This window comes from Scatophagus argus, chromosome 15 (genome assembly GCF_020382885.2).
Source record: "Scatophagus argus isolate fScaArg1 chromosome 15, fScaArg1.pri, whole genome shotgun sequence".
Classification (NCBI taxonomy): Eukaryota; Metazoa; Chordata; class Actinopteri; family Scatophagidae; genus Scatophagus; species Scatophagus argus.
In genome coordinates, this window is record NC_058507.1 from 18142270 (window position 1) to 18157800 (window position 15531).

Consider the following 15531-nt stretch of genomic DNA (forward strand, 5'->3'; position numbering starts at 1 on the left):
CTGCTGTAGAGCATTCTAATGAATTAGCTCAAATTTCTGTGATATTTGGTTGCATTGTGTTTGTCAAACTGTAGAATTAAAAGACTAAATAGTAAAACTCTAGACCCTTTGTTGCTGGGCAGAAGGAATGTCTTATGTTCTAGCAATGTGTCAACCAACTCACAAAGCAGAGGGCAGAATTGTTTCCATAAACCCGATTCTATTGGCTATAGTGCTATATCATCATATCAAGCTATACTCTACCTACACCCACAGCTACCATCTCTGGAGGAAAACTTCTGACCCATTTCTAGCGAGTTCACTGATGTTGTGTAAATACCTTGTAGTGGTCACGTGATGAGATGCAGTAGATGAGATGCTGAAGGCCTTGGATACATTTGGGTGAAGCGCCTTTTTCAGTGATGCGTTGAGACCAGGAACAAGGGACTGCAGGGTGGGCTTTATTTGATGCTCACGCCAGGGTGCTTGAAAGTAGGCTTCAGTCTACTGTTTAACCCCACCCCAAGGAAAACTCCCTTTTAACAGGAAGAAACCTTGAGCAGGACCCGGCTCGCATGGAAGAACCATCCTGTTGATAGTCGGCCGGGTGAAGGGGGGGAAGAAGAGGTAGGCAGGACAGAGAGGATGAAAGAGAGAGAGAGAGAAACATACATGCAGTAAACATCATACATTACAAAGGACAGACATGACAGGTTGTTATAATTGGAATTCTGAAGACTATATATTGTATGTATTTGTTTTTTAGCTGATATGTTATTAAAGTTAGTTCTAATAGCATCTACATAGAAGAACAACATGGGCAGATGTTGACAGTAGACATTGGGTTTGTCAGGGGGCCGGATGCAGTTCAACATGTAGATCTGGATGGAGAGAGACCTGCAGAGAGATACAGAGAGAGAAAGAAAGGGAAGGAGAGACACAAAACTACGAGAAGGAACTGGACACACAGTTAGTGACATAAAATAATGACTTGTCTTTTGATTCTATCATTTTCATGGACAGCATGCAGTTGAGCAGTAGAGAAAGTTCTGTTTGTTAGCCTCATCTCTGCATCTCTACTTTTTTCTGTGGGCTGACTGTTGTCTGTTACTTGTGCAATCCACTGTGAACATTTTAGTGCTAAGTGTTTGGGGTGCTGACCTCAATTCAAAGTCTGAGGCCAGTGTAGTCTAGGGAAAATTATGGGATTGCAGGGGACTAGTTGTTTTGCCAAAAGTGAAAAATTCTTAAATCTAAAGCTCATGTTCAAGAGTTATTCAAGAGATTGTTGAGTTTTCTTCTTTTTTTTTCTTATTGGTTCTCTCTTGTAGCTAACTTGTTGCAATGACAGACAGCCACACATTTTTTTTTTAACTTGGTGGCACAGTGGTACATAGAACGTTTTCACTAGTTTGTTTAATAGGAAAAGTTGGTTTCTGTATGCCAGAAATAGCATACAGAAATAGCTGCCAATAATACAGAGCACTGTGAATCAGGTCATGACTGAGTCACATTTAAAATCAGTCTACTCAAGTCCAGACAAGCAGGTGAACTTTTTAGGTACATCTATCCTCTGTTGCAGTTCAGTAAAGACAAATTTATACTGTTCATTTTTTTTTGTCAAATTCAGGTAAGTTTATTACTTAGGTCAGTTATAGGTGGTGTTGAATTGGATTACATTATACTGAGTGTTATATTGGTGTTTGTACTGTTCTGTCCTTCCTATTTACATACACTATATAGACAAAAGTATTGGGGTGAGGTTGTTTGCAGTTGTCCGGGTTGGGCACTGCTCCTTACTTCTGGTGAAGGGAAATCTTAATGCTTCAGCATACCAAGACATTTTGGTCAATGCTGCTTCTATTTTGTGGCAGCAGTTTGAGGAAGGCCCTTTTCTGTTCCAGCATGACTGTGACCCAGTGCACAAAGCAAAGGTCCATGAAGACATGGCTGGATGAGTTTGGTGTGGAAGAACGTGAGTGGCCCACACAGAGTCCTGATGTAAACCCCATCAAACACCTTTGGATGAACTGGAACAGAGATTGTGAGTCAGGCCATTTTGGTCCAACATCAGTGCCTGACCTCACAAATGCTCTCCTGCATGAACAGGCAAAACTCCCACAGAAACACTCCAAAACCTTATGGAAAGTCTTCCCAGAAGAGTGGAAGCTGTTACAGCTGCAAAGCTGTCTATGTATTTATAATGCAATGTCATTAAAGTCCCTGTTGATGTGATGGTCAGGTGGCCCCCTTTTGTCTATATAATGTACATGAAGGGAATAATAAATGAAATCTCTGATTTAGATAATATTAAATAATAACGTGTCTACTGAATGTATGTCTTGCTTGTATTAGATTAATTGAGAAAGCAGTTCTGAATAAAAGGTGCAGACACTATATTACATTATTGTTGCTGATAGTGTGATGTGAACACTGACGTAAATGAGATACAGCAGAGATATTAACAGCTAGCAGAGAGCTGCTGTGGAGTGAAGTGCACCTGAATGCCAGGCTCTTTCTTTGATCTTGGATATAGCATTTGAAATAATGACTCCATATGACATATTTTGCTGTTTGACTCCTAAACCTCAGTATCTTGTATTTAACTGCTTTGTTATCATTAGTATAGAATGAGATAAATCCTGAAACAAAGCTGAGACATTTTGTATCACAGTGTGGCAAGTGCTCAGTTGCACCATCAGCACTTTGTACTGAGTGTAGAGCTGATCCCTGATGGGAGACAAATGATCTTTGTAAGTCCATGAAATAAAACTCCTGTCTGCTTTTTAACATGATGGAGAGCAGCACTGGCAAAGCTGGCACCCAAGGAATACAGTTTGCTATCGCTAGCAAATACATACTGGCAGCAGCACAGGCCTGTGCATTTACCCTTTTACAATACAGGGATAATCCTGCTGGGGCCTCATTTCACCCCCTCAGGGCTTATGTGCAATAATGACCAGCTCACTGTACATAATCCTGCTTATTACACAACTACCATACCTAAAGTGAACTGTAATGATTTGACACAAAATATTGATTTTAAATGATTTTACTACTCGCAATCTTCAAAGCCTGTTCTATTCCAAGAGTCCAAACCTTAATGTCATACATTCAATAGAATAACTATAATCTAAACAAACACTGTATGTTAAGATGCTGTGTTCGCACAGTCTAATTCTGGGGGGCTGAGGGGCACTGGCCAGGTTGTTCTCTACGACACACAAGAAAGTGAACCCCACTGTTTTCACCCCCCTTGTTACATGCTCCTTGTGTTTAGTAATGTGGCGTGAGACTTTATCTGTGGAGCACAGCAGCTTTCCCTTTGCAGATTAGAACAGAAGCAGTTGCATTAAACTCCACAAAAGAAAAATAAATGAATAAATAAATCTTCCACCTCTGTTGCAGGTGCCACAGCAGCCTAATGGTTCATACACTTATCACAATGTCCCTGGTTCAATCCTGTTTTTTTTGTTCCCTTTGTTCATTTCTCCCTCTTCCCTCCAAGTTTCCTGCATGGACTGTCAAATAAATGGAAAAAATATAATGGCTGTCCTCTAGGTCAACATGTCTTTTCTGTTAGAGAGTCATTTTTGATGTCAGGACTGCTGTAGTAAATCAGAGAGCAGTTGGTCTTAGCTGTCTCATGTTGCACAGTTTAATGCAGCTTGCAAATTCTGGTACCTATTTTTCAACCCAGGTTTGTACTCTCAAAACAGTCAAAAATTGAAAAATATAGTCTGCCACTAGATAATGCTCCCATGAACATTTAGGACCTCCATGTGACATTTTGTGTTCAAACCCTTTTTCAGACTTCATCATGTCTGTGTCCGTTGAGACCATGAGTCATAATAAGTATGTGCTCACGTCCTTCATTGTAGAGACTCCATTGTAAGATTCAGGATGCAACTTTGGCAAAACAACAAATACTGGAGAAAGCAGTGCAAGCCTCTCACAAGCTTTACAAATAAACAGAAATCATTTTGAACATTTGTCTCTGAGTTCAGCCAAAAGTAAACACAGAAAATAGCCCACTGGATTAGCCGTTTTGCTGCATGGTGATTGCCAGAACTGGCAGTTTTCACATCCCGACAACTGAGGTGCAAAGTTATTATGACCACTGAACAGCCACAATTATGAGAGACCCAGGTTGAAAAATACATTTCCCTTCAAATGTGAAATAAAGAGCTACTCTGTTCTCTGATTTTCAATCTTGGTAGAAAATTAAATGATTAGTCTAAAATAAAACACTGGGGGGGAAAATCAATAATGTATTTGTGGATCGGACATAACAGTAAATTCCAAATGTGAGTGGCCTAATTGGTTTGTGGGCCCAGCCTTAGTTTGAGACCCCTGCAAATAATAATTTCAAATTTGATCTCAAAGAATAATTTTAAAGTAAGCTACTGCTATTTCTAATATGTTTGATAAGTTTCCCCAGAGGGGAAATTCAAGTATTGCAGCATATCAGGACAGAATAAGTACAGGAATGAACAGGCAGCAAAAAATAGAAAAAGGATTGGAAATGCAATGTATTGGATGCAAAAATCAAAATACTTATTAAATACAACATGCACACACATATAGTCAGCTATAGTGGGGTCTGACAGTCTGTGTCACAACGTTTGTCACATTGTAGATTTCTGCTATTGTGCAACATCTTGGATTGAAACACATCTTAGAACTAAGGTCAGTGAGCCTGGTATCTTTATAAGCACTGTTTGATTTTCTCAGGGATTTCTATAAAGACTTCTCTTGTTTGCTTTTTGCTCACCATTTTTCTGCTCTCCTGTGTCTTTTGTTACCTTCCCATTCCTGTAAGGGACAATGAGCACAAGGGTAGTAAAGAAAACAAGAAGAAAAAAATGAAACCTGCAGTGGAACATAAAATGGTAGCTAACATCAGAGATTCAAACATTTTAAAATATCACATACAAGTAGCTAAATTCTTAACACTATAAGACCAGAGGAGAATAGGGTAGTAAGGCGAGAATAACAAAAAAGATATCAAAGGCTTTTAGTGAACGGTGATCCAGTGGTGCTGCTCTGCTGTATATGATCAGACACAGCAGGCTGCTTTGACCTCTATAAGCTGAGGTCACTGGTAGTGTGTAATATCAGCAGGACCACAATCATTCTGATTACAGAGTCAAGTCTGCTATGAGAAAAACAATCCAGATGTGTAGTATGACATTGGTGAGTGGCCCCCAATGTTCATGAATGTGATAATAGATTGTAGATACAGATGGCATGTTTAGATAACTTTATAATGTCGGGTACAACATTCCTAATATGGACATATTATGAATATCCTGTTCACTTTTGGCAGCCTACTTAAGAACCTCAGAATGAACTGTCAAAATATAATGCAAGAGAAGCCAAAAGGATAGCCTTACAATTTCAAATAACCAACTAATATAATAATAGCAACTTTAAAGTCTTTAAAGTCAGTGAGGGGCTGCAGTACAACAAGGGGTGTATGAAATTGTAAATCCAAGCAAAACATGGATGGTTCGAGGCATAAAAAATACATCGATATTTCATATAACAATGACAGATGTCCCGAGTCAACCATAGGGATACTTAAAATTATTCCAAATCCTATCTTACAACAATAATTACATAAAGCTAATTGGTAAAAAAGTAAGGTCAATTTAATTTCACAATACCAAATTAGTAGTTAATAGTGTTCCCTACCTCTATTTTAGGTTGTGGATGAGTAATCCAACAAAAAGAATAGATGGCCGTTGTCCAGATCACTAATGAAGGGTAAAACTACTCTTTCATGCTGTCTTGCCACATAATAGAACACATTTTCTTCCTAATTCATAACACAAGTACACAGTCTCAAACAAATTTGCTCTTAATTATCATTCTTTGGCAGGAGGAGCTAGGATTTATCAAACCATACATTTTATCAATTACTTTATTAGTTTTTTATGGACATATCATTTACTCTATTAGGTTTCTAATGATATGTCTGTAAAAGACTAATAACTCAGGGCTAATCCCTGACCCATTGTTTCCTCTTAAATTATAATAGCAGCTGTCTGCTGAGGTGAACAGGATTTTGTGTGGAGGCTGATGGATCTCTGGTAAAGTGAAACTTTGCTGATCTGACATGACGTGCTGGTAAACGGTGAGGTTTAACATGAAATAAAGTTCATGATGCCAATAGTTTAAATAGCTAAGGCACAGGAGACTCATTACTTGTAATGAGCTCCACCTCCTGACTCCATTACTGCCAGCTTTTACCAATACCACTTTGTGTCAGCAACTGTGCTGCCAATAACATTTAAAACTACTGCTGTCAAAGTCCCAAAAGTATTACAGACATGGTAAATGGAGATTTAGTTTTCCATTTACAGCCCTGTTTCAGTGTATAGGTATTATGTTACAGTTTTAGATCTGGACTCAGTTTACACTGTCCGAGTCCAGAAGAAGGCAAGACGCATTGCCACAGACCCCACCCACCCGGGCAACAAACTGTTTGTACCGCTTCCATCAGGAAAGCGGTACAGGAACATTAAAACCAGCACCAACAGACTCAGGGACAGCTTCTTCCCCAGAGCTGTTAAAGCAATAACCCCCCTACAGTGAAACACTCATACACATAGTCTGGCACTAAGTGCACTTTGTTGTTGTTGTTATCTACCTCACTCCGTATTCCGTATTTTGTACTTTGCATTTTATATTTTTATATTTTTTCTAAGGTGTGCAATTTTAATTTTTTCTATTTATAAGTGTGTTTTGAAGCTGAGAATCTGCACAAAATTTCGTTATGCTTGCATAATGACAATAAAGACTCTTGAATCTTGAATCTTTTAAGATAAGAAACAGTAATATAATGTTGACTTGTTTTTATGTTATCGACTTAACTAAACTTAAACATGAAAATTAAAATTGAAAACAAAACTTGAACTGAATTATTTCATTATTTTAATGAATTGTATTTCAGTTTATTAATAAAAAGCTTTTTTTTGCATGCCTGTTTTTATGCTCTCTTTTCATCAACTATAGTGGCTTTTGTGACTTTATTTTTCATAGAGCCTTATGATGATAACTATGATATTGCATTAATTAGAACTTGTCCCAGCAGACCTCTGCCAGTTTAGTGTGATATCAGTTACAAGTTAACTTTAATTTAGTCCAGTTCCGTGTGGAAAAACAGAGGCAGAAATGAGCAGACTTAACACTGCGGTTTAGGAGTTTGTGGACGCCATTCCTGCATGCTCGGTGTGTGATCATGTCAGAGGGTTGGAGCAGAGAAATGTTTTCTCATTGCCACTAAAGTGCCACTGAAAAAACAAAACAAAACAAAACACTGGCAACATGTATAAACTGTCATTGAAAAAAGACAGCCGTGAAGAAAAAAATTCAGAAGCTCATCATGAAACTACAAATCAGAAGCTGGGCTCCATGGGCAAAGTCCCAGCAAACAGGCAGGCCCTGACGGGCCCCTTCCTCGGGCCTGTTTCCAGGGTGGGGTCCTGGTAACCCTTCAGGCAGGGTACACTCGTCTTTGTTTTTCCTTGTTTCTTTGTGGTCTCTGTGAACTGTGCTTTGTCTGGCCCCTCTCCATGCCATGGTTCTCAGCCAGATAAACGGGTGGATTGCCGACTCCAGGTTGAAGGGGAGTAGCTGCCCCAAGTGGAGGAGTTCAAGTATCTCAGGGTCTTGTTCACAAGTAAGGAAAAACATAGTGGGAGACTGACAGCTGGGTCGGGGCAGTGTCTGCAGTGATGCGCATGCCGTGTTGTGGTGAAGAGATTTACCAGTCAATCAATGTTCCAGCCCTCACCTATGGTCACAAGTTGTGGGTAGTAACTGAAAGACCAGGATCTCCAATACAAGCAGCCAAAATGAGATTCCTTTGCAGGGTGGCTGGGCTCAGCCTGAGAGATGGGGGAGGAGCGTAGACATCTGGGTAGGACTCAGAGTAGAGCTGCTGCTTGAGAGGAGCCAGTTGAGGCGGTTTGGACATCTGGTCAGATGGCTCCTGGATACCTCTCTGGGGAGTTGCTTCTGGCATGTCCATCTGGGAGGAGGCCCTGGGGCAGACCCAGGACACGACGGGGGAATTCCTTAGTGTCCCCCCGGACGAGCTAGTGGAAGTGGCTGGGAAGAGGACAGTCTGGGCTTCCTTGCTGAGACTGTTGCCCCTGTGACCCAGACCCAGATAAGCAGTAGAAAATGGGACAAGACTTTTCAGTGCTTTTTGAAATAGAAATGTTTGAATGCCAATATTTTTTAATACAAAATGTTATTTTTGAAAGTGACTATTGTAGCTCTTTAACCAAGCCGCTGTATGTCAGGGGTTGATTCTGTTTTTAAAAATGTAATCACAGAATTCCAGTGTAATAACCAGTTCTATTTCAGTTAATGTGATTAAAATTACCCAAAATCCAAAAACTGCAATAGAGGGACAAAACAGCTATTATATAGTAATTTATTAATTTTGGTGAATGGTTTTTGAAGGGCAATTTACAGCTTTTTTTTTCCAGAGCCATAGAACAATACTTTATAATTACAACATTTACAAGTGCAGTTCAGTTCATCTTTTTTACATCAAATGATGGAGATGAGCTGTGAGGGGAACACAGAATGAATGCATTGAACACAGGTACTGGAACCAGAGCAAAATACTGTTCATTGGTCAATATTTAACTTGCTCATTGACTCGGCCCATTTGTCTTCATCAGTCACTGAACGCCATGACACATACATGACAGTTCATCATTGCTTCACAGCAGAAGGACTGACAGGATTGCCAAATACAGTCAAGCAAAAGCATCAGAAAACGTACACATATTGTCATCATTCACTGAAATATCAACACCGCCACGCTCATGGCATTATCTGATAGATATGCTTCACATAACTGTCCTTAAACTTAAAAAAGCAGACTTTAAACACAGACAAATGTAAACACCATGAGTGAAAATGAACAGGATGAGACTCAAACCGGTCTCAGATTTCATTCACACATAGAGCTAAAGCAGTTTGTATTCAAACTTTTCACTCAGACTCATTTGTATTCCACAACATTCATCCAATAATAGAAAAGATAAAATATGCAAATTTAGGAACGTAGAGTGCTTCGAGATAACAATTTGAAGGTTAAGATTGATTCAGCAATATCCACTATGTTTCTATACGCGGGCAAAAAAAGGGAAAAGAAACATTTTAGCAAGAAATGAATTAATCAAAGGTTACTGAAAAAGCCATAAGTAAAGAAAGGAAAGCCTCAGCTCCACTGTCTCAAAGCATTCTTTCAACAATGAAGTTGTGAACCAAAGAAGAGCAGCGATTTTCTGAGGCAATGAGTTCTTACAAATCTTCAGCAGTAGTAAAAAGCTGAAATGTTGCTGAAGGTGGCTCGTCTTTAATCTGTCATATTCTTTTGTCAAACCTGCTTCAGTGCTCTATTTATGTCAACCTTAAAGTCCGCTGTGAAGGACACTCTATCCCTATGTTACCGTTCTTACTTTTTGGGGGGATGGTTGTTCAAGCTCACTGTTCTGCTCTTACCATATTACTAAAAATAAATTCCTGCAGTTAAAAAAGACTCCAGTTGATGTAAAATAAATGTGTTTGGATTTGAAGAAGCATGTTCATGAATAATTTATAGGACCACTTCCAAATAATAAATAAACAAATGAATAAATAAACAAGCAGGCAAGCAAACATCAACAAACACATTTATTCCAGTATTTTCTTTTTCTTTTTTTTTTTAGTATAAATGTCTCTGGTAATCCAGTGTCCAATTTTCTGATATTCTTGAAAAATAGTCTGATACAAGTTGTTTACCACACTGCTGTTTTCCAAAAGGATGTGGACAAGGAATAGTTTGAAGATTCTGCTGTAGAACTGACACAGTCAAACTGCTCACCAAAGTTTGTGACTGAAAGTTTGGCAAAATATAGAGATCTGAATTCTCCTCAGTCCAGTCTCACAAATGAGGGATGTTCTCAGCTGTCAATGACCGCATGGCATATGTGCTCGCACCTGGTCACTACCGCATGGAAAGTTGTCTTCCTGTGCCATAAACTCTCCATTTCTCAGGATTCTCACGCAGTCATGATACCCCCAGTGATGAAAAAAAAAAAAATCCAAACAAACATTTTTTAAAACTCTGAAAACTAGTCTTTACCCATTTTGCCTCCCAAAGCCTTTTAAGTTCTCTGATGTGCTTCAGCATCCACTGGGGATTTTAACGCACCTCCAGGGTTCTCATGGGAAAAGCCTGACAGATTCACCCAGCTATTTCAGTGAACTGGAGGAAGAAACCAAAATGGTGGGATGGTGGGGGTGGCAAAAATCGGTCTCTGTCCTGACACAGTGTTTCCTGTCTTGAACACGCAGTCTCCAAAGACAGGGCCTGAATAAAAGACCGGAGGTACAGGCGTTTAGACTAAAGCACGGTGGCATTGTGGCCCTCCATCCTGGGCAGCCTGGGGTCCTGTACTGTCCCCATGGTGACAAGCAGTGGACGGCTGTCCTCAGACATTGCTGACCGACTCAGGGACGCTGACGTGGGAATAGAGGCCCCCCTCTGGTGTGTTGCTGAGGAGGGCATGGAGGCACCCTGTTGGGGTGGAGGGATAGGTGGAGGAGGAGGGTTGGGGTTACCATGGGCCGCCTCCATCGGTATGCCTTGCTCCTGGTATCCATATCCGATGTTCCCACAGGGGAATCGTCTCAGTCTGTAGAGGGGAACTGGGGGCAGTGCGGCTGAATCTAAGAGCAGAGGTGACTGGGCAGCAGGAGGTGGTGGCGGGGGTAACAGAGGTCTGCAAAGACCCTGTTGCTGCTGCTGCTGATGGTGCAGCAGCTGGAGTTGGTGCTGCTGGAGCTGATGCTGGAACTGCTTGTGCTGGTGCTGGTTCTGGAGGCCCAGCGCCCCTGCAACCTCAGCCACAGTCCGGCCCACATGTTCCTGACCTTCACCAGGCACCCTGCCAGCGCTCCCTCCTGCTCCTCCAACCCCTGCCTGCCTCTGCTGCTGCTGCTTCCTCTGCTGCAGGAACCACGAGCCGTACGTTGGGTTCCAGAGACTGGTGCTCTTCCCATTGTGGCCCTCCTTCTCTGGTGGGTGGCTCTGGGTAAATGCCAGGTTGATGTGGCCCCCCTCTGGGCTGGGCTGGGTGGTGCCATGAGGTCCTTTGGCAGTGGAGGAGACTGTGTTAGTGCTTGTCGTGGTGATGGAAGTTTGTGTGTGGGGCTGTTGGTGCTGGTGGAGGTATGGCTGGGGCTGGGCTGACATCTGTGCTTTGGCCTCCGATGCTGTGCTAGTCACGACAGTGTGCTCCCCACCCCTCCGGTTCTCTTCTGTAGGATAGGAGGGAGGAGGCTGTGGAGCCCCCCCGTCAGGCACCTGGGCAGTCACCAACACGTTTGGAGCTGAGGGGTCATCAGGGCGCAAGGCTACACGCTCCTCTTCTTCAGGGACAGGCCCATACTCTACAGGCAGGGGCATGGTCACCACATCAGGGTCCTGAAACCATGTCAAGACATCAGAGATAGATTTTTCAATGCCAGCAGTATTATCATCCAGTGCAAGTTTCATTTTTTTTTAAATTGTTACAATTAAATTACAAATATGAGATGAGAAATTCTAGTCAGCATTGTATTTGGCTATTTGGAAAACTGTCTACAGCGAGTTGAATCATCTGTGGTTAACTGAGATCAGTTCTGTGTGTTAACCGAAGTACAAAATAAAACTACAGGCTGTTGTTTGAATAATATTCTTCCTCACAACTGTATTTTTCCCTTTACTCACACTGTCCTGAGAGAGGAAGTGGACTGTCTGTTGTTTTAAAAGACCAACAGAGTGGGGGTGACTCCCTCAACATATGATTTAACATTAACAGATTAGATGGCAAAATGTTCAGACACGTACTTGCAGCAGCTAGATAGCTCAGTAGTTGTGGAGTGAATCACTGATAGCTGGGGGATGTCGAAACGTACACAATGTGAGCAAAATCATTGTTTTTCTATTCTCTTGGAAACTAAACTTAGTCACTCAGACACGGCAGTCAGAATCCCACCGTGCGCTCTGTTTAGTTACCTGTAAGCAGTAGTCAATTCTCTCCAGGATAGTTGAGAAGTTAGGCCTGTCTTCAGGCTGATGCTGCCAACTCTGAGTCATTATACGATACCTTAAGATACACGTGAAGACACACATGAGCAGGAAACTCTAAATGAAAACATTAACTGTGCAGATGTAGAGAAAACAGAAAACAGGAAACAGTGGCCGACCAGTACCATCTCACCTGCTGGCTTAACAAACACCAGATTGATCTGTTTTGAAAATATTCTTAATACGTGTTTTGATTGCTTCAGGCAGAATTAAAGTGTAATCTCCCACCAGTCTAGGTGATTGTGTTGAATGGTCATGCAGAAACTAACAGTGAAGTGAAATCCTGATGAGCTGATTCCAGATGTAGCTGCTGCTTTCATTAATCAGTGTGTCCTGCTGTGAGATTGTTTCACAACTTCAAATTAAAGAACCCCACAGGGTCATTTTTACTTCTTTATTTATTTTTTATTCACACATCTACAAGGAACGTGCAAAGTGGCTTGCTAAATGATATGGGAAGTACTGTGCAAAGTTGTGAGCAACGGGTGTGAAAGATAAAGCTGTGGGGTCACGGAGATGCCAAAGTGTGGCTCCACCGTCTGCATGAGATAGAAGCGGTGAGTGTGTGTGTGTGTGTGTGTGTGTTTGCCCTTATATGTTTCACAATAGAGTTGGCATGAGAGGCGGCATCAAAAAAGTGAAAAATACATTGTGATGTGGAAATGGTTTTTTAGCTCTCTATCAGCTCCCCATGACTTCTTCCAGCTTGGGAGGCAAACATGAAAGAAAACGGTTGATGTGATTTCCATTTGGAAGGCACTGAGAGCAATCTTCCCTAACATTGTCTGACACCTTCTGGTTCACAACTCGCTTGTGTGTCAGCATCATCAGAGCCTTTCATGTCTGCTCTGTGTTTGTTTGTTTCTTTTTTTAATACTGCCTATGTGCATCATATGCAACTGATCATCTTTATTTCTTGTTTATGTTCTGGAGAAGCTTAATTAGACCTCATGGGATGACATTGCGGTCATGTGGAGCACATGAGCGCATTCAGCATCTGTGTGTGGATCCTCACTTACACTGGCCCGGGGCAGTTTTTCGGTGGGTCCATTCTTCCACCATTGGTTACGAACTCCAACACTTCCTGGTTACTGCGACTTGGATATGGCATGTAGCCCAATGAGAAGATCTCCCACAGCAGAACCCCAAATGACCTGAGAAAGGCCAGTGATGAGAGAGCATATTAGTTACAGGGGGGAGAAAGGAAGAGACTAAGGGCAATCAAGTCATAAATTATAAGCATCATCAGTGCTGATGCTGTGAAAGTTCAGAGTGAAGGAGAAAGATTGAGATAGAGACAAGGAATAGATAACATGTGTGAAATATAGGAGATGAAATAATAATAATAATAATAATAATAATAATAATAATAATAATAATAATAATAATAATAATAATAATAATAATAATAATAATAATAATAATAATAATAATAATAATAACAATAGTAATAATAAAGAGAGGGAGAGCATGAGGGACTCACCAGGTGTCTGTTTTAGATGTGAAGATGCCTTCCATGAAGGCTTCAGGTGGCATCCACTTCACTGGCAGCATGGCACGCCCACCCTTCCTGTAATAGCTTGCCCTACAAGCACAAGCGCGCGCGCACACACACACACACACACATACATTTTAAATATAAAATGTTTTGTAACTGACTGTGGACTGGTAGATAGCTTTCTAATAAAAACAGGAGGAGTTGTGCAATGAAAACCAACGACTGTACTTTGTAATGCTGTCACCATGGCAACATCCCTGTCTGCAAAAGCAGAGGATGAAAAAAAAAAAAAAATCAAACATCCGGCAATTAATTCCTTGTTTGTCAGCGGCTGTATCAGCACTCTGATCCAAACGCGTTTTCAGCTTCCTGACAAGTTGTTGTGAGAGACCTTCTAAGAACTCCTTATCTTACTGAGAGTGAAGAGGGAGGCCTGTCTGAGCCATTTTTAATGCTCTCTTGTGCTTGGTATTGGTAGAGAAATTATCTGATGTGTGCTCTATCTGATTGTCGGTGCTGATGGAGGTCACTGGCTGGTTCATCTCACCATGCTCGCGGCACGTAAGCGAGGAACAGAAAGTGAACCGGGTTCTGCTCGGCTCCCCTCGTGCATCACGGTGCACATCGAGATTGGAGTTAAGAGGTGTCAGCCGTATTTTCTCTGGAAAAGCATCACTTTGGCATGCTTTGCTGTTGCAGAGGAGTAAATCTGTTTGGCCCAAGTGATTTTGTCATTAAAATTACACTTTTTTTTCCCGAAGCAGTTGTTTGGAATCTTGGCAAGTGTTTCATGATAAATAGACAAGCTATTTTGTGACTGGAAACTTGCCAGTTCACATCTTTGGGTCTTTTGTGAAAGTAGAGGAGTACCAGTCACATTATGTTTCTCTTTGCCTTCAAAATCAAACTGTGCAAGTGAAGCACCAACTGTTGTTGCTGCACACGTCTGCATTGGAAAGGACTGTAATTACAGTGGGCAGCTCCCAGGTGTGAATATGAAGCAGGATGAGAAAAGTGCATTGTGCTCAGTTGGCATTCCCTGGACAAATAAAAGCTACAAAAACTGGAGCAAAGAAAAGAATGGCAAACACATCAATAACAGGGTGGCAAAGAATAAAACAAACAATTGCAGCTTGTGTAAAATATCGGACAACGAACGAAAAATAAAAAAAGAAAGAAAGAAAGAAGTCTGGATTGTGCTTTTGGCAGCCTGAGCTCCTCAGATGCAGTATCCAAAGCCTGTGAGCCTGGACTGCATGACCCATCACATTTAGTCCTTGCTGTAAATTAAAATCCAAAATATTGTGCAACTAATGGCAGGAAGGTAAAGCAGATTTAATAATATTCATAATGTACTGGAAATGTAGGCTTTAAGAAACATTTTCCACAGTATCGACTTGAGGCAAATAACCAGAGCTGGCACTCATTATTTGGCTGAGCTACAGCTGTGTCTGCAGGGGAGCAGTAAGTAGAGATGAATACAAATGATATGCTGTCAGATAATATGGCTGAAAGGGAAATGTATACTTAGCCCTCTATTGGCATAAGAAGTTATCCTTGAAGAAAATTACACATAATCAATGAAGCAGAGAAAACAATCACTAGTTGAGTCTGGTTGCTTGACAGATCAGCTAAGAACCGCTGCAGGCCAGTCATACACATCCACAGCCAACACTCTAATCTATCACTTAGAATAATAAAATCAATTCAGTGATGGGAATCAGTTAAATCCCCCCATTTTTAAACCTACAATTAGAGGTCTGAATTTTGACACCATCTACTCTACCTTGTCCTTCTCTTAACCAGTATCTTTCTAATTTTCCTGTCTGTCCCAATAAAGAAAATGGTAGTGGACTGACATTAGAAGATGCAATTGGATCAAACAACTGTGGCGGTGAGCACTCTGTGAATC

At 41.2% G+C, this 15531-nt stretch overlaps 1 protein-coding gene across 1 annotated transcript in view; it reads right to left on the reverse strand.

The window, feature by feature from the left end:
- Nucleotides 1-8414: 8414 nt before the first annotated feature.
- alk (ALK receptor tyrosine kinase) overlaps nt 8415-15531 on the reverse strand; it is a 364681-nt gene continuing 357564 nt past the window's right edge. The window contains exons 26-29 of the mRNA XM_046413454.1: nt 13605-13706; nt 13141-13275; nt 12050-12140; nt 8415-11476 (exon numbers count right to left, since the gene is read on the reverse strand). Coding sequence (XP_046269410.1) covers nt 10394-11476; nt 12050-12140; nt 13141-13275; nt 13605-13706 — 1411 coding nt within the window. The 3' untranslated portion in view covers nt 8415-10393. The remainder of the gene's footprint in view (nt 11477-12049; nt 12141-13140; nt 13276-13604; nt 13707-15531) is intronic.